At 39.1% G+C, this 20832-nt stretch overlaps 1 protein-coding gene across 3 annotated transcripts in view; it reads left to right on the forward strand.

Annotated features, from left to right (window-relative positions):
- Positions 1–20832, forward strand: part of CDK5RAP2 (CDK5 regulatory subunit associated protein 2) — a 73079-nt gene that overhangs the window by 2684 nt on the left and 49563 nt on the right. For all 3 annotated transcript variants that reach the window (XM_032130826.1, XM_032130825.1, XM_032130827.1), the window contains exons 4-14: positions 2141–2251; positions 3049–3125; positions 3857–3977; positions 5428–5579; positions 6472–6634; positions 7933–7986; positions 8401–8520; positions 9129–9221; positions 10576–10794; positions 16213–16383; positions 17115–17288. In XM_032130826.1, coding sequence (XP_031986717.1) covers positions 2141–2251; positions 3049–3125; positions 3857–3977; positions 5428–5579; positions 6472–6634; positions 7933–7986; positions 8401–8520; positions 9129–9221; positions 10576–10794; positions 16213–16383; positions 17115–17288 — 1455 coding nt within the window. The remainder of the gene's footprint in view (positions 1–2140; positions 2252–3048; positions 3126–3856; positions 3978–5427; positions 5580–6471; positions 6635–7932; positions 7987–8400; positions 8521–9128; positions 9222–10575; positions 10795–16212; positions 16384–17114; positions 17289–20832) is intronic.

The following is a 20832-nucleotide window of genomic DNA, read 5'->3' on the forward strand; positions in this document are numbered from 1 at the left end:
TGGTGTCCCACTTAGTTGCAATATAGAGGTAACCATCCTATGATAGAAAACCTGTTTACATGGGCAAAGTGAAAAGCTTCTCTAAGGAGGACCTTGTTATCAGTAACGAGGTGTTCATGAACAGAAAGGGTGATGGGTATCAAGTTAGGGAGCTGAGTAATAATGCTTGTGGGTTTCTTTCTTGTCTCTCCAAACCCACTTAGAGTTTTGCTGTAAATCTAAAACAGCCTTTGCAGTTGAAAACTGTTGTGCTGTGAAACCATAGCCACTGCTGACAGATCCCTGATGCACAAAACTGGCTCCATGCAGACTTGGAAAGGAGCTAATCTGAGCTAGGATTTGCTGCCATGCTGTTCATGCTGTGGAATATTCTGTGCAGTGTATATGTCATTGTCTTGGTTTTCATTCCTTTTGTTTAAATACAGAAATCAAAATGCATAAAGTAATTAAGACTGAGTCTTCAAATGTGTAAGTTCAGAGGGTTGCCATTAAAATCTTTTTGCAGTGTGAACTTTCTCACATTTTACACATTCTCTTTTATTAACCAATAACTTTTAAATTGTCTGCCTGCTCCAACTTTCATCCAAGAAAGTGAACATCAGAGATGACATTTGTTTCACTCCTTAGTTTATGATTACATAGTCTGTTTCATTTGCCTTTTGAAAATATTACCCTTAAGCACTCTGGTTTATACATGTGACAAGAGTTGAAAAATGCTGAGTTCTTTTGAAATCATTTTTTCCTTTTGACTCAGAAATATATTGAATGTATGGAGATTAATTAGAAGTTCAGCTGGTACAACTTCAGAGTGTTTTTGTCACTTGGACTTTTTCTGAATGAGCTGGGACTGCTGGGATTGATCTACTGAATGATCTACCCTGGTTGCTTCAAGGTGTGGGAATGAGCCACGAAGTTTATGTAGGATTTTTAGTTGCTTGGATGATTTTCACTTTTGTGAATAATGATGAGGCACCTTGCTGGGCAGGGATTATTAAACAGAATTGTTTGCAGATGCAGGTTCTTAGTGCAGTTACAGAGAGTAATCTTGGGTTTCACAAGCTAAATATTTTAGAAATTGTATTGCTAATAATTTTTACAAATAGCACTGTGCTGTTCTGGAAAAACCTACATAAATATTTTATTAGTGCCTGTGTAACATATTAGATTTCCATTTGCTGAAAGCATCTGGCACGGGACACAAGTCTTATTTGAATGAATGTTTTATGCTTAGTCTCTTAAAAAAGTTTAGGAGCAGACTCCTTTCTTTAATGAAACCATCAACTAAGTTACTGCTTCTACAAGGAAGGTTAAAAGTGATAAGCAATTTTTTCCCCAAAGAATTGCACTATGAATTATGGGGTGGCACAAAGGTTTTATTGTTGTTCGATTAGGCTCACTTGTGTGCTTGTGGCTTTTCTTGCTATGAATAAAGTTACCTGGGTCCCATTAATGAGGCTGCCTTCCCAGGCTTTTGCTTAGAAAATATTTCTGTTTCAACATGGTGTCTTGTATTTTGTTCAAGTTCTATCTTTTAGAAGAATTACTTAATGTTGTTAAATTAAAAAATCTCTCCTGAATTCTTATTGTGTAAAGTTAGTCAGTATTTTGATACTTTAGGAATATTCTAAAGGGCACAAGAATATGTATTATATATTTAATTAACACATTCACAATTGAATGTGTGTGTGTGTCACCCACATGTATGTACGAGTTTAACTATGGCGAATGGGTGGAATTCCAGTCTTGCGCTGTTGAAAGCAAAACTTTTGCCGGTTAGGATTGTTCCTTTTTTTTTTTTTTCTCCTTTTCTTTCTCTCGGAATTTTATCCCATTTGTCGCCGAAGAGCTGGGAACGACTGATACTTAAGAGACAAAGGATGTGGCTGTGGGGAGGAGGAGAAGGGGAAGGGTGCAGCTGGCTGCACTCTCTTAGCTGGGGAACTTTCTCTTGGGAAGAGCAGAGATACGGTGAGATTTTGGCTGGGGGGTGAGTGGCTGGGCTCGGCTCCTCTCTCTCTCCTCTCTCGCTCTCGGCACTGGAGGAGGGGACAGTGCTGGTGCTGCTGTGGGGAGCAGTCGCTGCCACTGCGGAGTTCTGTCCTTTACTGCTTTTTATTTTTTTTAATTTCTTCTTTCACAGCAAATCACTGATTTGAAAAAAGAAAACTTCAACCTGAAACTTCGTATTTATTTTCTGGAGGAGCGAATGCAGCAGAAGTTTGATGGTCCCACTGAAGAAATCTACAAAATCGTAGGCATTTAGAATAACACCCTGGAACTGTGTCTCTTTTTGAAGAGTTTGTTTTGTGGGGAGGTTGCCTATTTCACTTGTCTTCTTAGTCTTTTTTTGTTATTGGAAATTTTGGTGTGATTGTTTTATTCTGACCTTATCCTTTTCAGTAATAACAAAATTAAAGTGACCTAAACCCTAAACAGGTGCTTTCCTCAGGTCTCTTTTCCATAATGGGATGGAAACTTGAGTCTCGATGCATGTTTCAGTAGTTAAGAACATAAATTGATGTTTGGGTACATCACAGTTTCATCTGAGTATTGCTGCCTGGTCTTCTCCACTGGTGATTTTTATGTAATTGCTGATGTGTTGAAATGGTGTTTGTCAGCTTCTGGGCCAAGGAGTTCTTTGTACAATTACATCATGAGAGGTTTTCTCAGGCTATAATAAAATAATTCTAAAATTACTGTTGATGAAATCAGGTTTTTAAAAGAAAATAAAATATCTTGTAGCTTAAGAAAAATATGCTTGGAAACCCTAGAAATTCCCAAACTGACATGCAGTACTCCCCATTAGAGCAGTTAAGTGTGTGTGTAGGGGATTTGTATTGCTTGAGTGCAATGGTCCTGAATGCTTTTGATATTTCTGAAAGGCTTGAACCTTGCGAAATATGCCTTTTAACAGCTAAGTGTCTATTCTTAGCCCACTGATACTTTATATTTGCTGGTCCAAGCAAAAAGTAATCTACACATTGCCAATAACTTTGGGGCTGGGTGATCTTCCAGTTCTCTCCAGACATTTTCATTCTTTTGTCACAGAACATTGAGCTGAAAGTTGAGATAGAAAGTCTGAAGCGTGAACTGCAGGAGAGGGAGAAGCTACTCATCAAGGCCTAGTAAGCACCAGTTTATTTCTTGATGTCCATTACTTAGGACTTGTTTCTATGTGTTTTTTTTTCCTAATGCTTTAGGAATTGGAAGAGATAAAGGGCACTTATCTAATCCAGGCTGGCAGCTGTTGATTGCCCCATGGGCCTCAATTGCAATGGAATTTTCTTTGTTTTCCTGAGGACCAGATGAATTTTGTTTGATCTCTCCAGGTTGCTCAAAGGGTATTGCCGTGCTTTGAAGGGAGCCTTGCACAAGGTCATACTAGAAAGCAAAATTTAGGTGGCAGTCATGAAGGAGTGGTCATCTGATGTTGAGTAAGGAAACTCTACCTGTTCTTTTCCCACGAGGTGTTAACAAATACTGAAAAGGCAAATGGAGAGATCTCAGCAGCTCCATATCTTCATTTATTTCAGTGCTGCTTCTTGTAGAAAACACAGCTCTGCTGAAGGTTTTATAGTGTATTTGGAAGCTTTAGATACATAAAGGAAATATTTCACTTTTTCATCATACATCTGAAATGCTTCTTTATCCACTGTGCCAAGGCTTGTATGTGGAACTCAATGGACGCTACCCAAATTGCTGTACAGTCTGTAGATGTTTGTATTTAACCTTAAAGTGATAAGCATGTTCCAGAGAAGGTGGAAGGTGCTTGAGCATAATCCATCAGCCAGTGGCACCTGAAATGTGTTCCACGTTGATATGCCCTGGGATTTATGTCTGTGTTACTGTCTTTCAGTAAGGCAGTTGAAAGCTTGGCCCAGGGTGGTGATGCTGAAGTGCAGCGTGGGACAGAGGCACAGAAGAAGATGCAAGAGATGGAGGAAATGCTGACTGGCAGAATAAACCTTCTGGAAGAGGTAAGTGGCCACAGCTGAAGGAATAATAAGAAATCACTGCTGGTTTTGTGCTGTTACCTGAGATTTGATACTGTGGTCAACCTATATTTTCATAATGTCTTTATTCATTCCTCACTATCTATGCTTGAGATGGTTTATTCCTGTATTTATTGCTGAGCCATTTCTGGTTACTTTACAGGGGAATTGTAGTGTAGATGGAAGGGACCTACAAGGATGATTGAAGTCCATTTAAAGTGAGCTCCTTGAGGGAGGAGGAAAGGGCAATTTCCATGACCTCTTATTCATTTTAGTGGAACTGGCATTTCTGAAAGCATTCTTTGTGCTGTTGAATTGGTAGAGAAGTTCTTAAATTGCTTCCTCTGTCCCAAATCAGTCAGTCAGGCTGGTGTTTCCCAGATTTGATAGGTTGAAGAGCAGATTTTCTAATCTCATGGAGATCAACTGTATTCTGTAGCCCAAAGATAGTGTTGGCCTCTGATGTTAATTGTATTCTGCTTATGAATTCAAACATTGCAGTGTGGTTTTAGTCACAGGTTTACACAGCACCATGTAATTATATAGATCCAGGGAGTGCTAACAAAGATTAATTTCCTTCAGAGTTCTGGATTGACAGGTGACTGTTGGCAAAACAGCTTTTCAGGAGAGGGGCTGAGTGGGGAAGTTCACTGGGGAAGGAGCTTTTCCTCTCCCTCCCCCAAAGAAATACTTTTTAATTTAGATGTGAAAGCAAGAGGGATATGACTTGTTAGGCTACAAGGAGGCTTTTATTTCATAAGAAGCTAAATTGGGTGAGCACAGCAGGGAAGCTTACAGTGTAAAAATGAAGATCTGAATCAAATTTGATGTAGTATAAGGCAAGTGTCTTTTTTTTGGCATTCTCCGTTTCTGTGAGTTGGGTCACCCAGAGGAAGTTGACTGAAATCTGTGGCTGTTATCTCAATTTCTTTTGCTGTTCAAGAGAAAAATGTCTGGTTCATACTTTATCAGTTCTTTCCAACATCATTTATAATATTGTAAGAGAGTTTCAGTTAGCTACAGTGAGCTTTGGAATATTAATTTTATTGAACAAAAAAAGCCCTTATTTAACCTCTTTAATTTAAGTGTAGCTTTTTATTATGATAGTGGGAGGACAGTGGGACAAAACCATGTTATAATTGCTAAATCTAAAATCATAGCATAGGGGTACTTTTGTTTCCAGTTCTGCTATCAGTTAGGGTATTATTTATTTCTTTGCAACCAATTTCCCTTCTTTCTGTACCACAGAAAGCGGATTAATCTTGAAAATGCAGACACAGAGTTCAGAAACATTTACAAATAGCTTGAAATACTTGTTAAAAAGTTCCTAAACTAGACATCCTGACGTATGTTGGGTAGAAGAAACTTCAGTATGTGAAAAAATTCATGAGCATTTAGTTCTTATAGGCATCAGGATTGTGTGTTTTAATTTCAGAATCTTAAAGCTGCCCAAGAAGAGGTGGAAAAAGCCCTTGCAATGACAGAGAAGGAGAAAGCTCTGAGAATTGCTGCTGAGCAGAAACTTGCTTCAATAATGAGTGCCTCGGCCAAGGATGTGGACAAGGTTACAGAAGCTGAGAAAGACAGGTCAGAACTGTTGAGAGTAATGTTTCTAACTGCTGGAATTCTTTATTGTTAAAGTGTGAAGAGTCAGCATGGGTTTGGGTTTGATCAGTTTGGTCCTACCCTTGGGTACAGGAGACTTACTGGCCATCTATGGAGTGAACAGCAACCAGTTTAGTAGCTTTGTGTAGCAAAGTCATCTTTAAAAGTTCTCTGAAAGCCTAAAAGGGTCAGGATGTGTGAGACACAAGCTCCTAGGTCAGGCAGGTAAATTTAATGGGAAGAGAAGCACTGTTAGAAATACTTTTACAAGCCAGGTTACAAAACATGAGGAATCAGGAATGGCATCTTATGCTGCAAAGTTTTCATGTGTAACACTCAGGTCTGTCAGAAAACATTGTTATTGTTCTTGGAACACTGGAAGTGTGAAGATGTGCATTGGCAAAAGACAACATCACTGACCTGACTTGTTTTTAGTGTTTTTTTTTCTGTTTTGTTTATGTGAAATGAGAACCAGCTTAGATACAAATTTAGATGAAACTGAGTACTCGATGGACACTTGGTGAAGGCACGTAAGGATGTGGTGTGTGAGCTAAGAAAGGAAAGAGATTAATAAGGTTTTTGTGTGTGCTGTAAAGGACAATGCAAGTAAAATATTGAAACTTAACTGTTGATATTTGAAGTGGTATTGGAGGAAAATAAGAATGAGCACTTTGCAGATAGCTCAACCCTGTTTGCTTGTGTTAAGGTTACAGCACTTTTTCATGTTTTCCAGGGTTATGAAAGTCCTCCCTTGAGTTCTGCAAGTATTGTCTTGAGTCTTCACTTAGAGGAGTTGTCTGCAAGATTTACTGCAATGACTGGAGAATTGGTGGTAGATGGTGCAAGATTAATATTTAAAATCATATCATTTTAGGCTTATAGAGCAACTGAATCTGTCACTGAAAAGTAAAGAAGCTCTAATTCAGCACCTTGAAAAGGAAAAGTCTCAGAGTGGCTCTTCCGATGGGAACTTGCCAGCAGAACAAATCAGAGAACTTACCATTGCTTTGAGGCTTGAAAAGGATGGGGAGATAGAGGTGAGGAAACTGTCTGACCAATTATGTGTTATAAATCTCATGGGGGGTAGGATTTTAAAGGTTTTGTGCAGGATGCTATGTGAGTGACATCAGCCAATTTTTTAAAATATTATTTCCTCCTCCATTTTCTGGTTCCTTACCATTCATGGTTTATGCTGTGGCTTGGTTGGCAATATTCATCCTTATTTATCCATTCATTCAGTGAGAGGTTGTGTTTCCCACTGACTTTATGCTTCTGTAATAGATACTGTGCAATTGCTTTACAGAAGTATATATTAGAGAAATCCTGGATGTTAATAGATCCCTCACTGGATGACATAACTGCTATAAAAGTTAAGAATGTGACTTGAGAGTTTGTTCTTGGGAAGTGTCTCTGCTGTTATGGTCTGGAAAAAAAGCTGTGGTAAGGGAGGTAGGCATGAAAAGATCTCATGAAATAAAGTGCAAAGTTTACCCTTTAGCTTACAAAAGGTGCAAGAATCACTCTTCTGTTTCACTTGGCTCCTAAATAGGAAGACAGAGATCCTAAAAGCTGGAATGCAGAAGGAGGTCCTGAGGCTTGTTGTCTTTTTTTCCTATTGGTTATTCAAAGAAGAAATTAAAGCTGGCAGAATTAAGAAAGTTAATTATGGAGGCTGTCAGGCATCTGAGAATTTTTCTTCCCTTTTGTTTTGAAACTTAATATTGCTCAGCTCAGTACCTACACACTTTTTTTTGTCTGTGTCAAGAATCTTTTATGATTGAATTGATTACAGGTATTAAAAGTTTTCGGTTCTGGGTGATCTTGCAATTAAATCTATCTGTGCCAGGAAAAAGCACCCTGATTTCACAAGAGTATTTGTGTGTCAAGGTGAAAACAGCATCATCTGTAATCATTTCACAGGAGGTGGGCAGAGTACATGTGATCATTTGTGGTGCAGTATTGGAGAAAAAAATCTGATGAATACCTTTGCACAACTCTGGTTTTACGTATGATTACTTTTTTAAAACAAATAATTCTGTAACCTCCCCAGGGAAAAGTGCTAATTAAAATCTCTCTTGATAAAAGCATCTTGCTGACAAAGATAAATGTCACATAAAAATGCACCTCTATTCACTCAGCAAGTGCAGTTGTTCTGTCTCATTGAGCATGTTTTGTGGGGTTTTGTTTTATTTTCTTTTTTTTCCTTCTTAATGTGGACTGGCTTATTTCGTGCCCAGGGCTTTTAAGCTCATTTTGCTTCACTTTATTGCTTAATGAGTTATATTTGTGTTGAGAATGAATTGAAGTGACCATAACAAATGTTTTGTTCTTATAGGCTCTTAGAATGGAGCTTAAAAATGAGAGAAATTCCTTTGAAAAAAAAATTCAGGTAAGTTCCAGTTTTTCTCCTGTTTCCTTGGCCCCTTACAGTGTGTGTTGGGCTCCCTCTGTTATCCTTTCATAGGCACAGGAGGCCTTGACTTCAAGAGAAGCAGAGCAGTTCCTCTGTTAAATTCTCTTTTATATGGGGTGACAGGAGGACCCCTCCTGTTTTTGAAGCAATTTTCAGGAAAGCTGATAGAGACACTCATCAAATATTGAAGGTGATGCTCATGTCCTGCCCCCTTCTTATAGAATATTCGAGGCACATCTTTAAGATGCTGCCTCTCATTTTGGGGACTGTATTTTATGTTGGTAATCTGAGTAATAAGCTCCAAGAACTCTGAGGGAATGTACTTATTGATGTGCAATTACAGTATGTCGTAGTGGGAAGTTAATGCAACTTTCACATAATCTAATTTAGTCACTCCAAGAAGAGCTACAAGAAAGAGAAAATGAGCTTGCTGTTGAAAAGAAGAATGGTTTGAAAAGGGATAAAACTATCCAAGGACTAACTGTTGCCTTAAAAGCAAAGGAAAAAGAGGTAGGGTGATTGTGATCTTGCTGGTTTGTTGAAGTACCACTGGGGTGGGGGGGTTGGGGAGGGGAGGGAGTGTTTTGTGTGTGTGGGGCAGGGTCTGATCTCACTGTAACCATGAGGAGGCTTCTAGTGGGTCCCTGTCACTGCTGTCATCTCTCCAAGCAGTTTTGTTTGTCTGCAGTTTGGGCTCTTGGACTGGAGGAGAGAGGAGAAAGTTAAGTATCCTTCTCCCTTAAGAACGTTAAAGAAAAATGTTTTCAGCTGCATGTTGATTTTTATCAGCTCTGAGCACCACTTAAAAGATCCGAGGGGTATTTTATGTTGTTGAGTAAGTGGAGCTGTCAAAGGCAGCTAAAATAAGAGAGGTCAACGTCAGCTGAAGTTCAGATTGTGTGGAAGAGTGGGAAATACTTCACTTGAGGGATAGGCAGTCTAGTGAGTGTATAAGAGCGAGAATTTCTTTATATAAGATTTACTAGGATGCATTTGGTGTTCTTGAAAGTGTTTTGTGTAGTTGGATGAATGGATAATGAGATGGGGTAGAAATTACTGTGTCACCATCCCTTGGAAATAACTCTTCCTACATAGTATTCATTTTACTTTTTTTAAAGAATGAGGAGCTGGGTTCTGAAATTGAAGAGTTAAATGCTTCATTGGCTAAGGCAAGAGAGGCAACTCACAAGGCACATGTCCAAAAATTCAAGGTAAGAACAAGCAATTTGTTGTGATTTTCCCCACTCCTGCTCCTCCCTTCTGTGTAATTCCACACAGCAGGCAGTGCTTGCTATCTTTGAAAGCAGAGGAATGGAAATTAGTTTAAAATGTTGTTTTAAAATGATTAGTTTTTCCTACTTTGAAAAAAATTTCCCAAATCAAATTATTTGAAAAATAGAATGTTAAAATGTCAGATAACTTACCTTGGTTCTCCTCCTTGCTTTTTCTAATTCTAAACCAACTGCAGATCTTTAAGGGAGAAACATGTAATATCAAAATAAGTTATAAATAAAGACACAAATTGTTGGGAAGCTGAGATTATCTTGAGCTTTTTTTTCTGGACCTGTTATTTTTTTCCTCAAAGTATGGTGCCAGCACAGGCTTCCTATTAGCAGAGTTGAACTGGCTGTGAGACACCTGCTTGGAATTATTTATATAATAAGTGTGAAACCAGCATTTATAAAATAGTGGAATGTTATGTGTGAAAATGTGATTTAGTACTGCTTTTTTTGTGTGTGTGAAGGAGAAAAGGGGCTTTATGATTCTTGAGACCTTGATGATTTTTAAAAAATTCTAAGTTTTAAAAGCATGCAACTGATCCCTCCTGTCCACAGAATCCACATTGCAGAGCAAGTCCTTTTCCTCAGTTCTCTCCTCCTTAGCTACAACCATGAGTTGAAGGCAGTTCTCTGTGAGTAAATCGTGCTGCAGAGCTCACTGCTCCTGACACCTCTGCTGTGAGCTCCAGGACCAGTTGTAGCAGGATGTGGTGGGGAAGAACACAAAATAGGCTTATGTCAAGGGCAGGGCTGGAGTCACCATCCCTGGAAATGTTCCAAAAATGTGTGGCTGTGGCACTTGAGGACATGGGTTGGTGGTGAACGCCATGCTGGTGCTGGGTTGGCAGCTGGACTCAAATCTTAAAGGTCTTTTCCAACCTTAATTTCATGAAAGACTCAGTAACTTCCTGCCCTAGTCCAGATTGAAACTGGACTCTACTCCAAAAGTAGAGTTTTATGTAATTATTGCTTTGTGAATCAATAATACTGCCATGACCTTGTTTGCACGGTGGACTCCTTTGCATATAAACCTTTCTCTCTCTCGTTCTTTGTTACCTCAGACTTCCTTAGCCTGCGCTGGATGTCGTGGAAAGTTTTGTTGCATCAGTAGAGGAAATTTTATTGTTTCACTTTCCTTGTTTTGTTGTTTCACTGTTTCTTTGCAACACCAATTCTGAAAGGCTGGGAAGAGGGGCAGGGTTGTGGGTTTGGGTGCAATGGGAGTAAGGACTCCCAGGCTCTACAAAACCCACTTCTGGAGCCTGACTGCTGTTTTGTGTTTCAGGGTGCTGCAGATTATCAGGCTCTGCTGATGGAAAAGGAGACCCTGCTGGCAGAGCTGCGCTCAGAGAACCTCACAAAGGACGCTGAAAATCGCAGGCTACAAAGGATAATTAAAGTCACTGGTCAAGAGCTGAGTGATCTGAATTTGCAAAGAGAGAAAATGGAGAAGGAGCTGGATGAAGCACAACTACAGAAGAGCAGAAGTGACAAAACCATTAATGTTATTATCACATTTTTGCTTTATTTTCTAAAGTCTAGAAATAATTCAGTGCTTTAGCAGGTCCTTTTCTAACAAAATTAGGTTTTTAATTTAAATAACTTTTGGGAGGGAAATACCTGACACTGCCTAATGCTGTGTATGAAGACTGAGGAAAATTCTGGCACATAATCTGCAAAGAATAATATTTTAAATATAATTTTGATAGTTAGGTCCTAGGAAAAACCCATTAACCTTTAAAAGCGGTAGATAGTTACTCCTGATTCCAGTTTTTCTGATGGGAAAATCTGAATATGCATGATGATGTATGTTTACATTTCTGCCATATTTATCTTGTTGCATGTCTGTAGATTATCTTTAATTTCACTACTTAACCTCTCTTTTAGTTGTGACCTGGAACCAAACCTCAGCCTGCTCTCCTAGCAGGGTCACTGTAAAGGCTGTATATTAAATAACTTCTGCTTGTAAAAGCCCAAAGCACAGGATTAATTGATCACAATTTAACATAAAAAATGAGGTGCTGTTCATTAATTTTGCTGCTTCATATTCTGTTGAGGGTTTTTACCTTGCTGTGGGCATTCAGATAAGCTCTCCTGCTCGCAGCACTCACAGCTGATGCAACATAGTGAATGATTAGGTTTCTCCTTTTTTTCCTTTGGAAGAAGGATGCCCCTTCTCCTGAGGCTTTGACACACAACAGTTTTCACCTGTATGCTTTGTCATGTGGATTTTGCTAAAGTCTTCCCACTTTTGCTTCCACGAGGGCAGCATTTACATAATGAGCAGAGTCCTGCTTGCATCCAGAGTCTGATCCTCCTCAGTTGGGGATTAGTCTCCTGCTATATTAAATTACATGAAAGATTTAATGAGCCTGTCTTTATTCACTAGATGTTTTGGTTCCATTATTAAATAAGGACCTTAATAAAGCTGGGAGATCTGGAAACTGCTGCTCCTGCACTATTCCTTAAAACCAGCAGAGGGGTCTCTTTACCTACAAACAAATTAAGTTCCTCTTCCCCTCGTACACCCAATTTAACGCATTTTTGTTTGATTGTCAACTGTGGTTTGGCTGCAGTCACAAAATCCCTGTCTTTGGCATGCTTTGAGATTTCTTCAGGGCGTTCAGGTTACGGAGAGTGAGAACAGATCGCTCTTGTCAGTAAAACAGCCACAAAGAGCATTTATTGATTTGAAGTATTTTATATTTAACTGTCTTTTCTATTCAGATTTTTTTTCATCTTCCAGAGCAGCTAGAATATAACTGTACAGGAAAGACAGGAAAAATAAGACTGAGTGGGGAGTTGCTGGGGGATTTGATGTTACCTGGATTACAGAAGCCCTATTTGACTCCATTATGTCCAAGTTTTTCATGTAAATGATGAGCTTCTTGGGGAAAAGCATTCCTGCCAAAAGATGAGCAGTCTTACAAAAATTATATCCCTAACCTATTTCCTACTCCTTGCAGAACAGCTGCTTCAATTTCAGAGCTGCAAGCCCATTGGATAGAACCACATTGCCTGTGAAGTGTTGCCCATTAAGTAGTAGATATGTGTGAGTTAAAAAATGCTGTGAGATTTTGCTCTTTGACAAATAGGAAACTGCTTTGGTGATCTGGTGCAAGCTTTTTGAGACAGCCTTAAAAACTCAGTTCTATTTATGCTCCAAGATATCTATTTATCAATGTTTCTATTTTGTTAGAATAAAGTTAGCAAAAAAGTGTATAAACTGTAGAAAATGCCCTCAATATCTATAATGAACTGCTGTCCTAGCTCTTCCCTCATAGGGAAATTTGCAGTGACTTTCCATATACTGTAAGTGGGGTAATGCTAATTTTTGTGCATATTCATTAAAAAAATCCCAAACACCCCAACAAACAACCCCCCTGAAATGTATTTCTGGCCTACTGTAAACCCAGTTTATCTGGACATGAACTGGGCATTACTGACCTGGAAGGGAAGAAGGTGAAACTAAATCAAGTAAGACTGTTCAGTGTGAGCTGATCATCCAGATCATAGACTTTGTCCAATATTAGGAGTTTCCTGGATTAATGGGTTTAGGTATTCTTGAACCATGTTCTTGCCTCAGGGTGGGCAACTTTAAAAGGTATCTGAAAGAGCTTTTAAAAGCTCTTTCAGTTCTGTACTTTCCAAAAGCTGTTGTTAAGTATCACTTCTAAGCATCACTGGCAAGGTGCTGTTAAACATCCCTTAAAGCTCTTTGAAACAAGAAGCTTTGGACTTAAATTTTAACACACTATTGGTGAGGAATAAATATCTCATCCTTGATGTTGTTCATGGCTACCATGTTACTGTGCCTGTAACAGGGATGGAGTGCTTCTTCCTCAAGAAGTTTGTTCAAATTTACATGATTAAACACTTCACATATCCATTCTCTCTCCAGGCCTAAATGTAGACAATTAAAGTGTATTTACTAGATATTCATATTTGATCAGTTGGTTGGGGAAATGCAGAATAACTCATTAGGCAGAATTTATTATTTAGTCTTCCTACCTGTAGTTTAGCCTGAGAGGGAGGTTTTGGAACTTCACAACTTAATTATTCACCAAACTGGTTTTCATCTGACAAGAAGGGGGAGGCATCTGCTCCAGTCTTTGATATTATAGTGTTTCACATTCATTTTTCTTAGTTCAGCTATCATTAATCATAGGAAAATCTCTTGGGGAAAGGGTTGGCAGAGGCAATTGCAAAGTTTATGCTCTGAGAGCTGTAGGTGCTATATTATCCTTGCAAGTCAGCGTATAGAAACTGATAGATTTTCTCCCAGACAATTTGAGTGGTCAATGAGTTCAAGCAACCTGCTACAGTGATGGATAGTTTAGTGTGTTACAGAATTCCAGCTCATGCAAAGAAGGTAATTTTCAGTCTCACCTCTAGCTTTCTTTGGGAAGGATTTAGGGAGTTATGGGGGCAGAAATAGTAGAGGCAAAGTTATGTGCAAATTGCAAATCTCGCACAGGCTGTTTTACTTTTTCCACAATTGCATCCCTTGTCAGTCCAGCTCTTTCCATAAACCTGGCCATTACACAGTTTTGCTGCTTTAAAGGGTGAAGCCTGGTTTCTGCACCTGACAAGTGCTGGGCACCAAGAGGACTGAGATGAGATAATGGGTGGGGTACAGTTGCTGTAGCAGCATCTTTCTACCTCTGCATGTCTGCTGTCTTCAAGCTGCTTATGCTTTTCATTAAGATGAGTCACTGTATTGGTCACTTGAAGTTACAGGACAGATGAAAAGTCCCCTGAAGTTTACTTACAGGTAATGTGTCAGTTAAAGCTGTTCAGTAATGTAATAGTATAAAAGTAACATTTTAAAAAGCCAAGGAGTCACCTCTGCAGTGCAGGGAATGTGATAACACTGCTGTTGATCCTTTGCTTCCAATTCCAGTACTGTGTGGGAATAGACTTAATGTGACCCACTTGAAGAGCTCCATAACTTGGAGCCAAAAGCCTTTGCAATTATCAGACCTTGCACTACTTCCCTCTGCAGTTTGCATTTATAGGCAGCAGTTAGGGAAAAACAGGAACATATGGGAGGGTTTGGGTAGCTAGACAAAACTTGGACCTGGTTCTGCTGTTCTTCAGTTTTCTTAGTTCTTTTGCTCCTGAAAAAAATTAGTTTGCAGAACTGAAGGTCTGGGTGTAATCATTCTTTGAATAACATTTGAGGGGGTTTTGGGAGCTGTTAGGCATTTCTTAGCTGAATTGTGGGGATGAAGCTAAAATGGAGAAAGTAAATCAAAAGGCTTTGTAAATGACATTTTGCATTTAATGTGCAAAATAAATAAAACACTGAGGTAATAAAGTGATGTTAAGGATTTGATGTGAATCTGCATGAAGCAAAGTAATTAAGTCAAGAAAAGGACATAAAACAGTTTGTAAAGAGACTGCAATTAAAATGTCACTAGTGCTATTTCTTTGGACTTAGAATAAGAAACAACTACTAAATTTTAAATCCCTGTGGAGGTAAAAGTAAAATTTGCAGGTGACTGCCATATGTGCAAACTGTTCAAAGGGCTTATGCTGCTTCACAAATGGGCCCTTTTGGGGAATAAATAGAAAACATTTATTTGAAAATGTAGGCTGTGTTACCTGGTTCTTTGGGTCTGAACAGAAGTTTAGATAGTATAAAGTGTCCTGTAAGTTTTAATTGTTTAATTTTGGGCAACAGCTCTTGTGTTACAAGTTTCTACCTCTTTTTTCCACACAATCTGTGCAGTAAATGCAGAGGAAAAGTTTATAAAATGAGGCTGGTGTCTATGCAAGCTTTGCCTCCTTCAGCTGACAGTGTTGAAACTTCCAACAAACCAGCAAAAATGTTGGAATTGACACAAAACAGTGGTGGTGGGAGAGAAGGTGGAAGGACAGAGAAGCCATGTTGGAAATTTTTCTACTGCCCTGTGCTCTTAAATATTTTCTACTCTTAACTGTGAGCTGACTATAAATTTCATGCTAATAATCTCATCTATTCACATAGATGTAGTGATTGTCCTGGTTGGTGGCAGAATGTAAGGAGTAGGAATTTTTTGATGTTACTTCTTGGAACCCAAGGCTTTGTTGGGTGGCCATGCTTTGAAACCCCATGGAGAGCTGTATTTTCAGAGTTGGATTTTCAGATGGAGTGGGACAGGATCTCTAGGGTTGCAGAGGAGAGCTGTGATTGTGGTGCAACCCAGGGGCTGCTGCTCTTCCATTGCAGCATTCCATGTTGGTCCTAACAAATCTCGGAGTCCTTTGGACTCGCTGCTGTGTAGAAGCTGTTTAAGAGATTGTTCCTGTGGTTTAGGAGCAGAATGGACAAGGAGCACACATTTCTCTGATTGGAAACTAAGATGTGGAGGTAATGCAGCTAATCTTGGAGCTGCAGGAAGTAATTAACAGAGTCAGAGTCAAAATCAAGTTCTTTTCATCCCTTCTGATCATGAGGTGGACCTGATTGGTCATTTGAAGTTTGTATTCTTGTCGAAAGAAAAAAGTTTTAACATTTCTGATCTTTTTTTTGATGCCAGAGTAACCAGTGATACAAGAGTTAGTGCAACAATTTTCATGGTGTGATGAGAAAAAAGGCAAGTGACAAACTGAATCACCCATAAGCAATTTTCTCCTTTTCTAGCCAGGGAGTAGATTGACTCAGAAGTGAATGTTCATTCTGACAACATCTATGTGCATAATATTCCCAACGGCCTTGGAGTCCAGCATTCTGTATGAAAAGCATTTAAACAACAACCTAGATTTTTGGAAGAAAAGACTGACATCTTATCTGAAAGTTGTTCTTTCTTTAATTGTATTCATTAATGCCAAAAGAAAGTGGCTTCAGTACTTTCTTCAGTGATAGTGTGGGTTGTTAGTCTTAAACTTTCTTTAAAGTTCATTTGCTGCATATTCAGTTTCATTTTTGTTTTTGTAGGACCTTAGAAATCAGCTAGAGAAATTACATGGTGAAATGACTGAGAAAGAAAAAGCAGTTGAACACCATTACAATATTCTTTTGAGTGAAAGCAATCAGAAGCTGCAGAGCCAAGAACTTGTTATAAGGCAGCTGACAGACAGTGTCAATCACAAGGATCTGCTGCTTGAGGTGGGTAGACTTACTTTGAAGTGAAAAATGGAAAGTTATCATTGATTTTGTATGGGGAATTATAACCAAATCACGCTTGTATTTGGAGTTATTGTTGATTTTGATGATAATCCTTCACGTCTCATAATACTGTATTTGCAGAACAGACCTGTAATTACAGAGTGTGTGGCATTCAACAGGATTTCTTGTTAGGGTTTTGTGAAGCATGTGGACAGAGGGGGAAGAAAGCTTTACTAATACTTCTGTAGGATTGTCACTGTTGTAAAAGCTCCGAAGTGCTCATGATTTTCAGTTTATTGTGCAGAAAGTGGAAGTTGAGGAATAGGTATAGATACTGAAATATTTTATCTTTTCTGGGAGCCCCAAATGACCTGTGTGAGGAGGTTCCTGCCTGAATGGTAACAGACCCCTGCTCAGTTTTAACACAGGGTGAAAAAGGTAGCAGGTATTCAGCCAGCAATGCAGAGAGTCAGAGTTGAGGTTGCTCTGTACCTGGAGACAAAGGTGCATGCCTTGACATCATTTTTTGATCCTGAAAAGATTGCATAGGTGGGGAAAGCTTTTGTGTATCTTTTGGTTTCGCTTCTGGTATCTTAAATTGAGCTCTTTTTGCAAGGTGTGTAAATAACATGTTCCAGGTCATCCTTGGATATTCTCCTGAATTTTGTTAGGTTTTGTATTTTGCAGTTTAAAATTAGAGTAGATTTTGTAAAACTGTTTTCTTTTGTTAGAAACTTGATGGAACAGTTAAAGAAAAGGATGCAGAACTGCAGGAGCTCCAGAATAAGTGCAAGAACCTTCTAAGAGTTAATGAAGAACTTGAACTGAAAAATGAGGGCTTAGTAAAGGAGAAATGTGCTGCACAGTCTCAACAGTCAATTATCAAGATAGTCAGAGAGCTGGAGGTGAGTTTTGCATAACTGATCATTTGCAGATAAGTACCTTGACTTCAAATTGAAGAGAATTTTGACTTGGACTTTAAAGCTGTGGACTCATATATGTTGTAATTGACCATGTGTTGTGCACTGATGAATTTATATGGCATCACTAAACTCCCTACTTTCAGAAAGCATGTAAGATGTTTTGCCTGCCATAAAGAGGTAGAGGTTTTTTGGTGGTTAGGGCAGACATAATTCACTGAGTGGGAGGATATCTGCATCTCTGCAGAGAGGTGCAGAGAAGAGTTTGTGTACTTTGGATAGATAAAGGGAAAGATTGCACAGAGCTGGTGACCATAGGAGATAAATGGAATGTGAGGATAAATACAGGTAGGAGTGAAAATATGTCCAGGACAAGAAGAAAGCTGCTTTAAAGCAAAGAACTTGTACAGAAATATATCTATTAAAAATGGGTGAGCAACATATGCCCATTATTTTGCTTGACGCCATGAATCAAAAAGACTTGTACCTGAAGTCAGAGGTCAAAATTCAAAATTTTAGTTTTAGAAGTAGTTCCTTCTCTCTTTACCCTCCATTCTGTTGTAGCAAAAAGAAGTCAGGTACTGTTAAATTTTTGGATCACTGCCTGACTCCACAGTGCATCATGGTATACAGATTATTGAACAAATAAACTGCTTTTGAAGGTACATTTCTTGTCTCTTTTTTTGTGTTGTTTGCAGCCTGGTGTATCAAGATTTCTAAAAGCATCAGGCAAAGTAAAAATAATTAGACTGGTACACAGTAATGGTGGAGAAAGCTTTTTCATTTCTTTAATAATGTATCAGTCATTAAGGAGACTTTCTCAAGGAAGTTCAAAACAAAAGGAGCCAATGGCGAAGGAAATGTAAGTGCAGTGTCTTGGGTCACATTCTGAACAGTCTGGTGGTGAGCTGATGAATGTGATGGGCACTATAATTAACCATGGGAGAGACAAGAACATGTGGAGTCCTAGTTATGTGACAAGCTCAGAGTAAAGGAGCTGAAGCCTTTTTTGCTTGGGTAGTGTGAGGGTTTATCCCAGTATATGTGAATGTGCAGACAGAGAAAATAGTCTGGGAAAGGCTGGGGAGAAATTCCACCTCTGCACAACAAACTGCAGTGCATGCACATAGCTTCTGTCACAAAGGCACCTAGGATGGAAAATCATAGGGAATTAATGGAAATCAAACACTGACTTCCCTGCATACCCCTCGCTTGGTTCAGGTGGATAACCAGGGGCAGGAGCAGTGGCAGGCAGTGCATGGTAATCACCCAGACCCACCTTCTAATCACAGCCCATTCTCTGCTGCTGGTGCACTCAGTGACTGAACAATATCTAATCACAGCCCATTGTCCTCTCTGCCCAACCTCTGTGTCACATATCTCCATAAGGACCCACTTTGGCATATTAATCACCAGTTTTTGGACACAGATGATCCAGAGCTCTGCTCTCATTGGCTGCCTGGCACTCTTGGATGGCTTTGTGGTGCTGCACCGACTCTCAACAAATCCACAGCTGGATCCTGCCCACCAGAGGGGGCAGAAACTAGGCTCTTCAGCCTCACTGATCTTTGAAGTTGAAGAAATAGACTTGAGAGATACAGAACTTTTCTCCCTTTCATCTTTGTACTTTGTTTTAATGTAATGATAAATTTTAAAGCAACCAACTCCCAAAGCTCTGCTGGGTGCCTTGGCCAGGCCAGGAAAGGTTCTAATTTTGGAGTTTGGATTTTTGAGCCACTGTTATGGCCTAGAGAGAGTGAGCAAGGGCACTGATAATTAGGGGAGTCTGGCAACTTCTGACTCTGGTATCTCTGAAGTCTCTGAGTTAAATGTATTTTACAGATAAGGAATTTAGAAATTAGAAGAAATTACCAAATTCTAGTGATGGATGAATGGTGGATGGATCAGTGAGGAAGGTATAGGTTATATCCTTCTCTCAGTCATTTGTCCTTTAACCTTCAGAGATTTTGAGGTGATCCTGAGGGTTGTTGGAAGCGCAAGAACATTCAGTGAGGCAACTGGATATTCTTGTGACTTTGCCGATAAGTTATTTATTGTGGAGGTATAAACCTTTTACTTTCATTGCTTACAATTTAGGGAACCTTTAATGAAAATAAGTTATGTTTTCCACCACTGCTGCTTAGCAATAGTATTTCAGACTTAAATATAGACTTTAACGTATTAGATTGCCTCCTTTCATGGGAATATAAATCTTTCACTGCAATATGGTCCTGGATGTCTTGCAGCTATCTCCTCTAACACATTTTCCCTCACACCATGTGTCAAGAGGTTTAATGTTTCATTAACTCCCACAGCATTACAGTCTATTTAAGTTACAGAGCTGCCTTATGTTTTGTGTACCATTGGGGAGTTGATTGAAATAATTCACTCCTACGCGTTATTTAGAAATGACAGTAATAATGTACAAAAAAAAGGGATGTTCGTGCTGCATCTTCTCATCCTTATTATTCATGAAAGATTCTGAAAAAATCAGGAACACTTCCTCGTGATTTTGCTAACCTTTACTTAGGTAGTTGAATTTAGAATTTAATAATTTGTGTATAGTCTGTGACATTTAGAATTAAGAAATAGCTCATGTCTCCTGTTACGCAGAAAGAGTTGGGAGGATTTCATGAGCTTACTGGGATTTTGGTACAAATGGAGAACTCAACATGTGAATCCTAAAAGGAACAGGGAGGTGGAACAGGGTTTATGTGTGGCACTGCTTTGTTCATGCAGCAGCCATAGACCCTGAGCCATGGGTGACATTCCTTCCCTCATTTATCCTCCCTAACTCTGCACAGTGACATTGCTCTGCCAAGGCTTCAGAAAGAGCTTTAATTAGGATAGAGTCCTGTAGTGTCTTCAGTAATAATTGCAAGGTTTGTATCAGACATATGGAGGAGTTCATTAGAACTTCTAACAGACTGTGAAACAACTAAATTAAGTAAAAAGATTTATTTTTTCCTGTTGCTTTCTACGTCATTGGTCAGTGTTCATGATCAAACTTTTCCAACTTAAATTACAACCCATGTATTTTATGTTTAGTGACTGTTCTTGAAAGGCTGAGCTTCTAGCACATTGATAAGACTCCTTAATTCAGGCTGCAAGTTGTACTTTTTAACATTTCTTTTCATGAGATTATTTTATGACTGGCCTCTGGATCACCCATCTCCATCTGTTTGTGTTTCTCTGTGCTCAGTCAGCAGCTTTGCTGGGAGCTCCTCCACTGCTCATCTAGATAATAAATTTGATGTGAAGCTCAGGATTTTGCACTTTGATACAGAATAGTATAGTATAGAATAGTATAAATTGCACTAGAGCCTGGAAATGTCTCTTAGAACACAGCAGCCTTTAGATGGCAGCTGAACATGGGGCACATGTCCAAAGGCAAGGTCGCTTCTTCCAAGAGTCTGGAGCATCAGTGGTAGAAGCTGCAGCAGGACCTGCCAGGCAGGTTACCTTAACTACAGTCATTTGATCACAGCTTGATTACACTTGCAAAATATTATTTAACATATTTACTGGC

This window comes from Corvus moneduloides, chromosome 21 (assembly GCF_009650955.1).
Source record: "Corvus moneduloides isolate bCorMon1 chromosome 21, bCorMon1.pri, whole genome shotgun sequence".
NCBI lineage: Eukaryota > Metazoa > Chordata > Aves > Passeriformes > Corvidae > Corvus > Corvus moneduloides.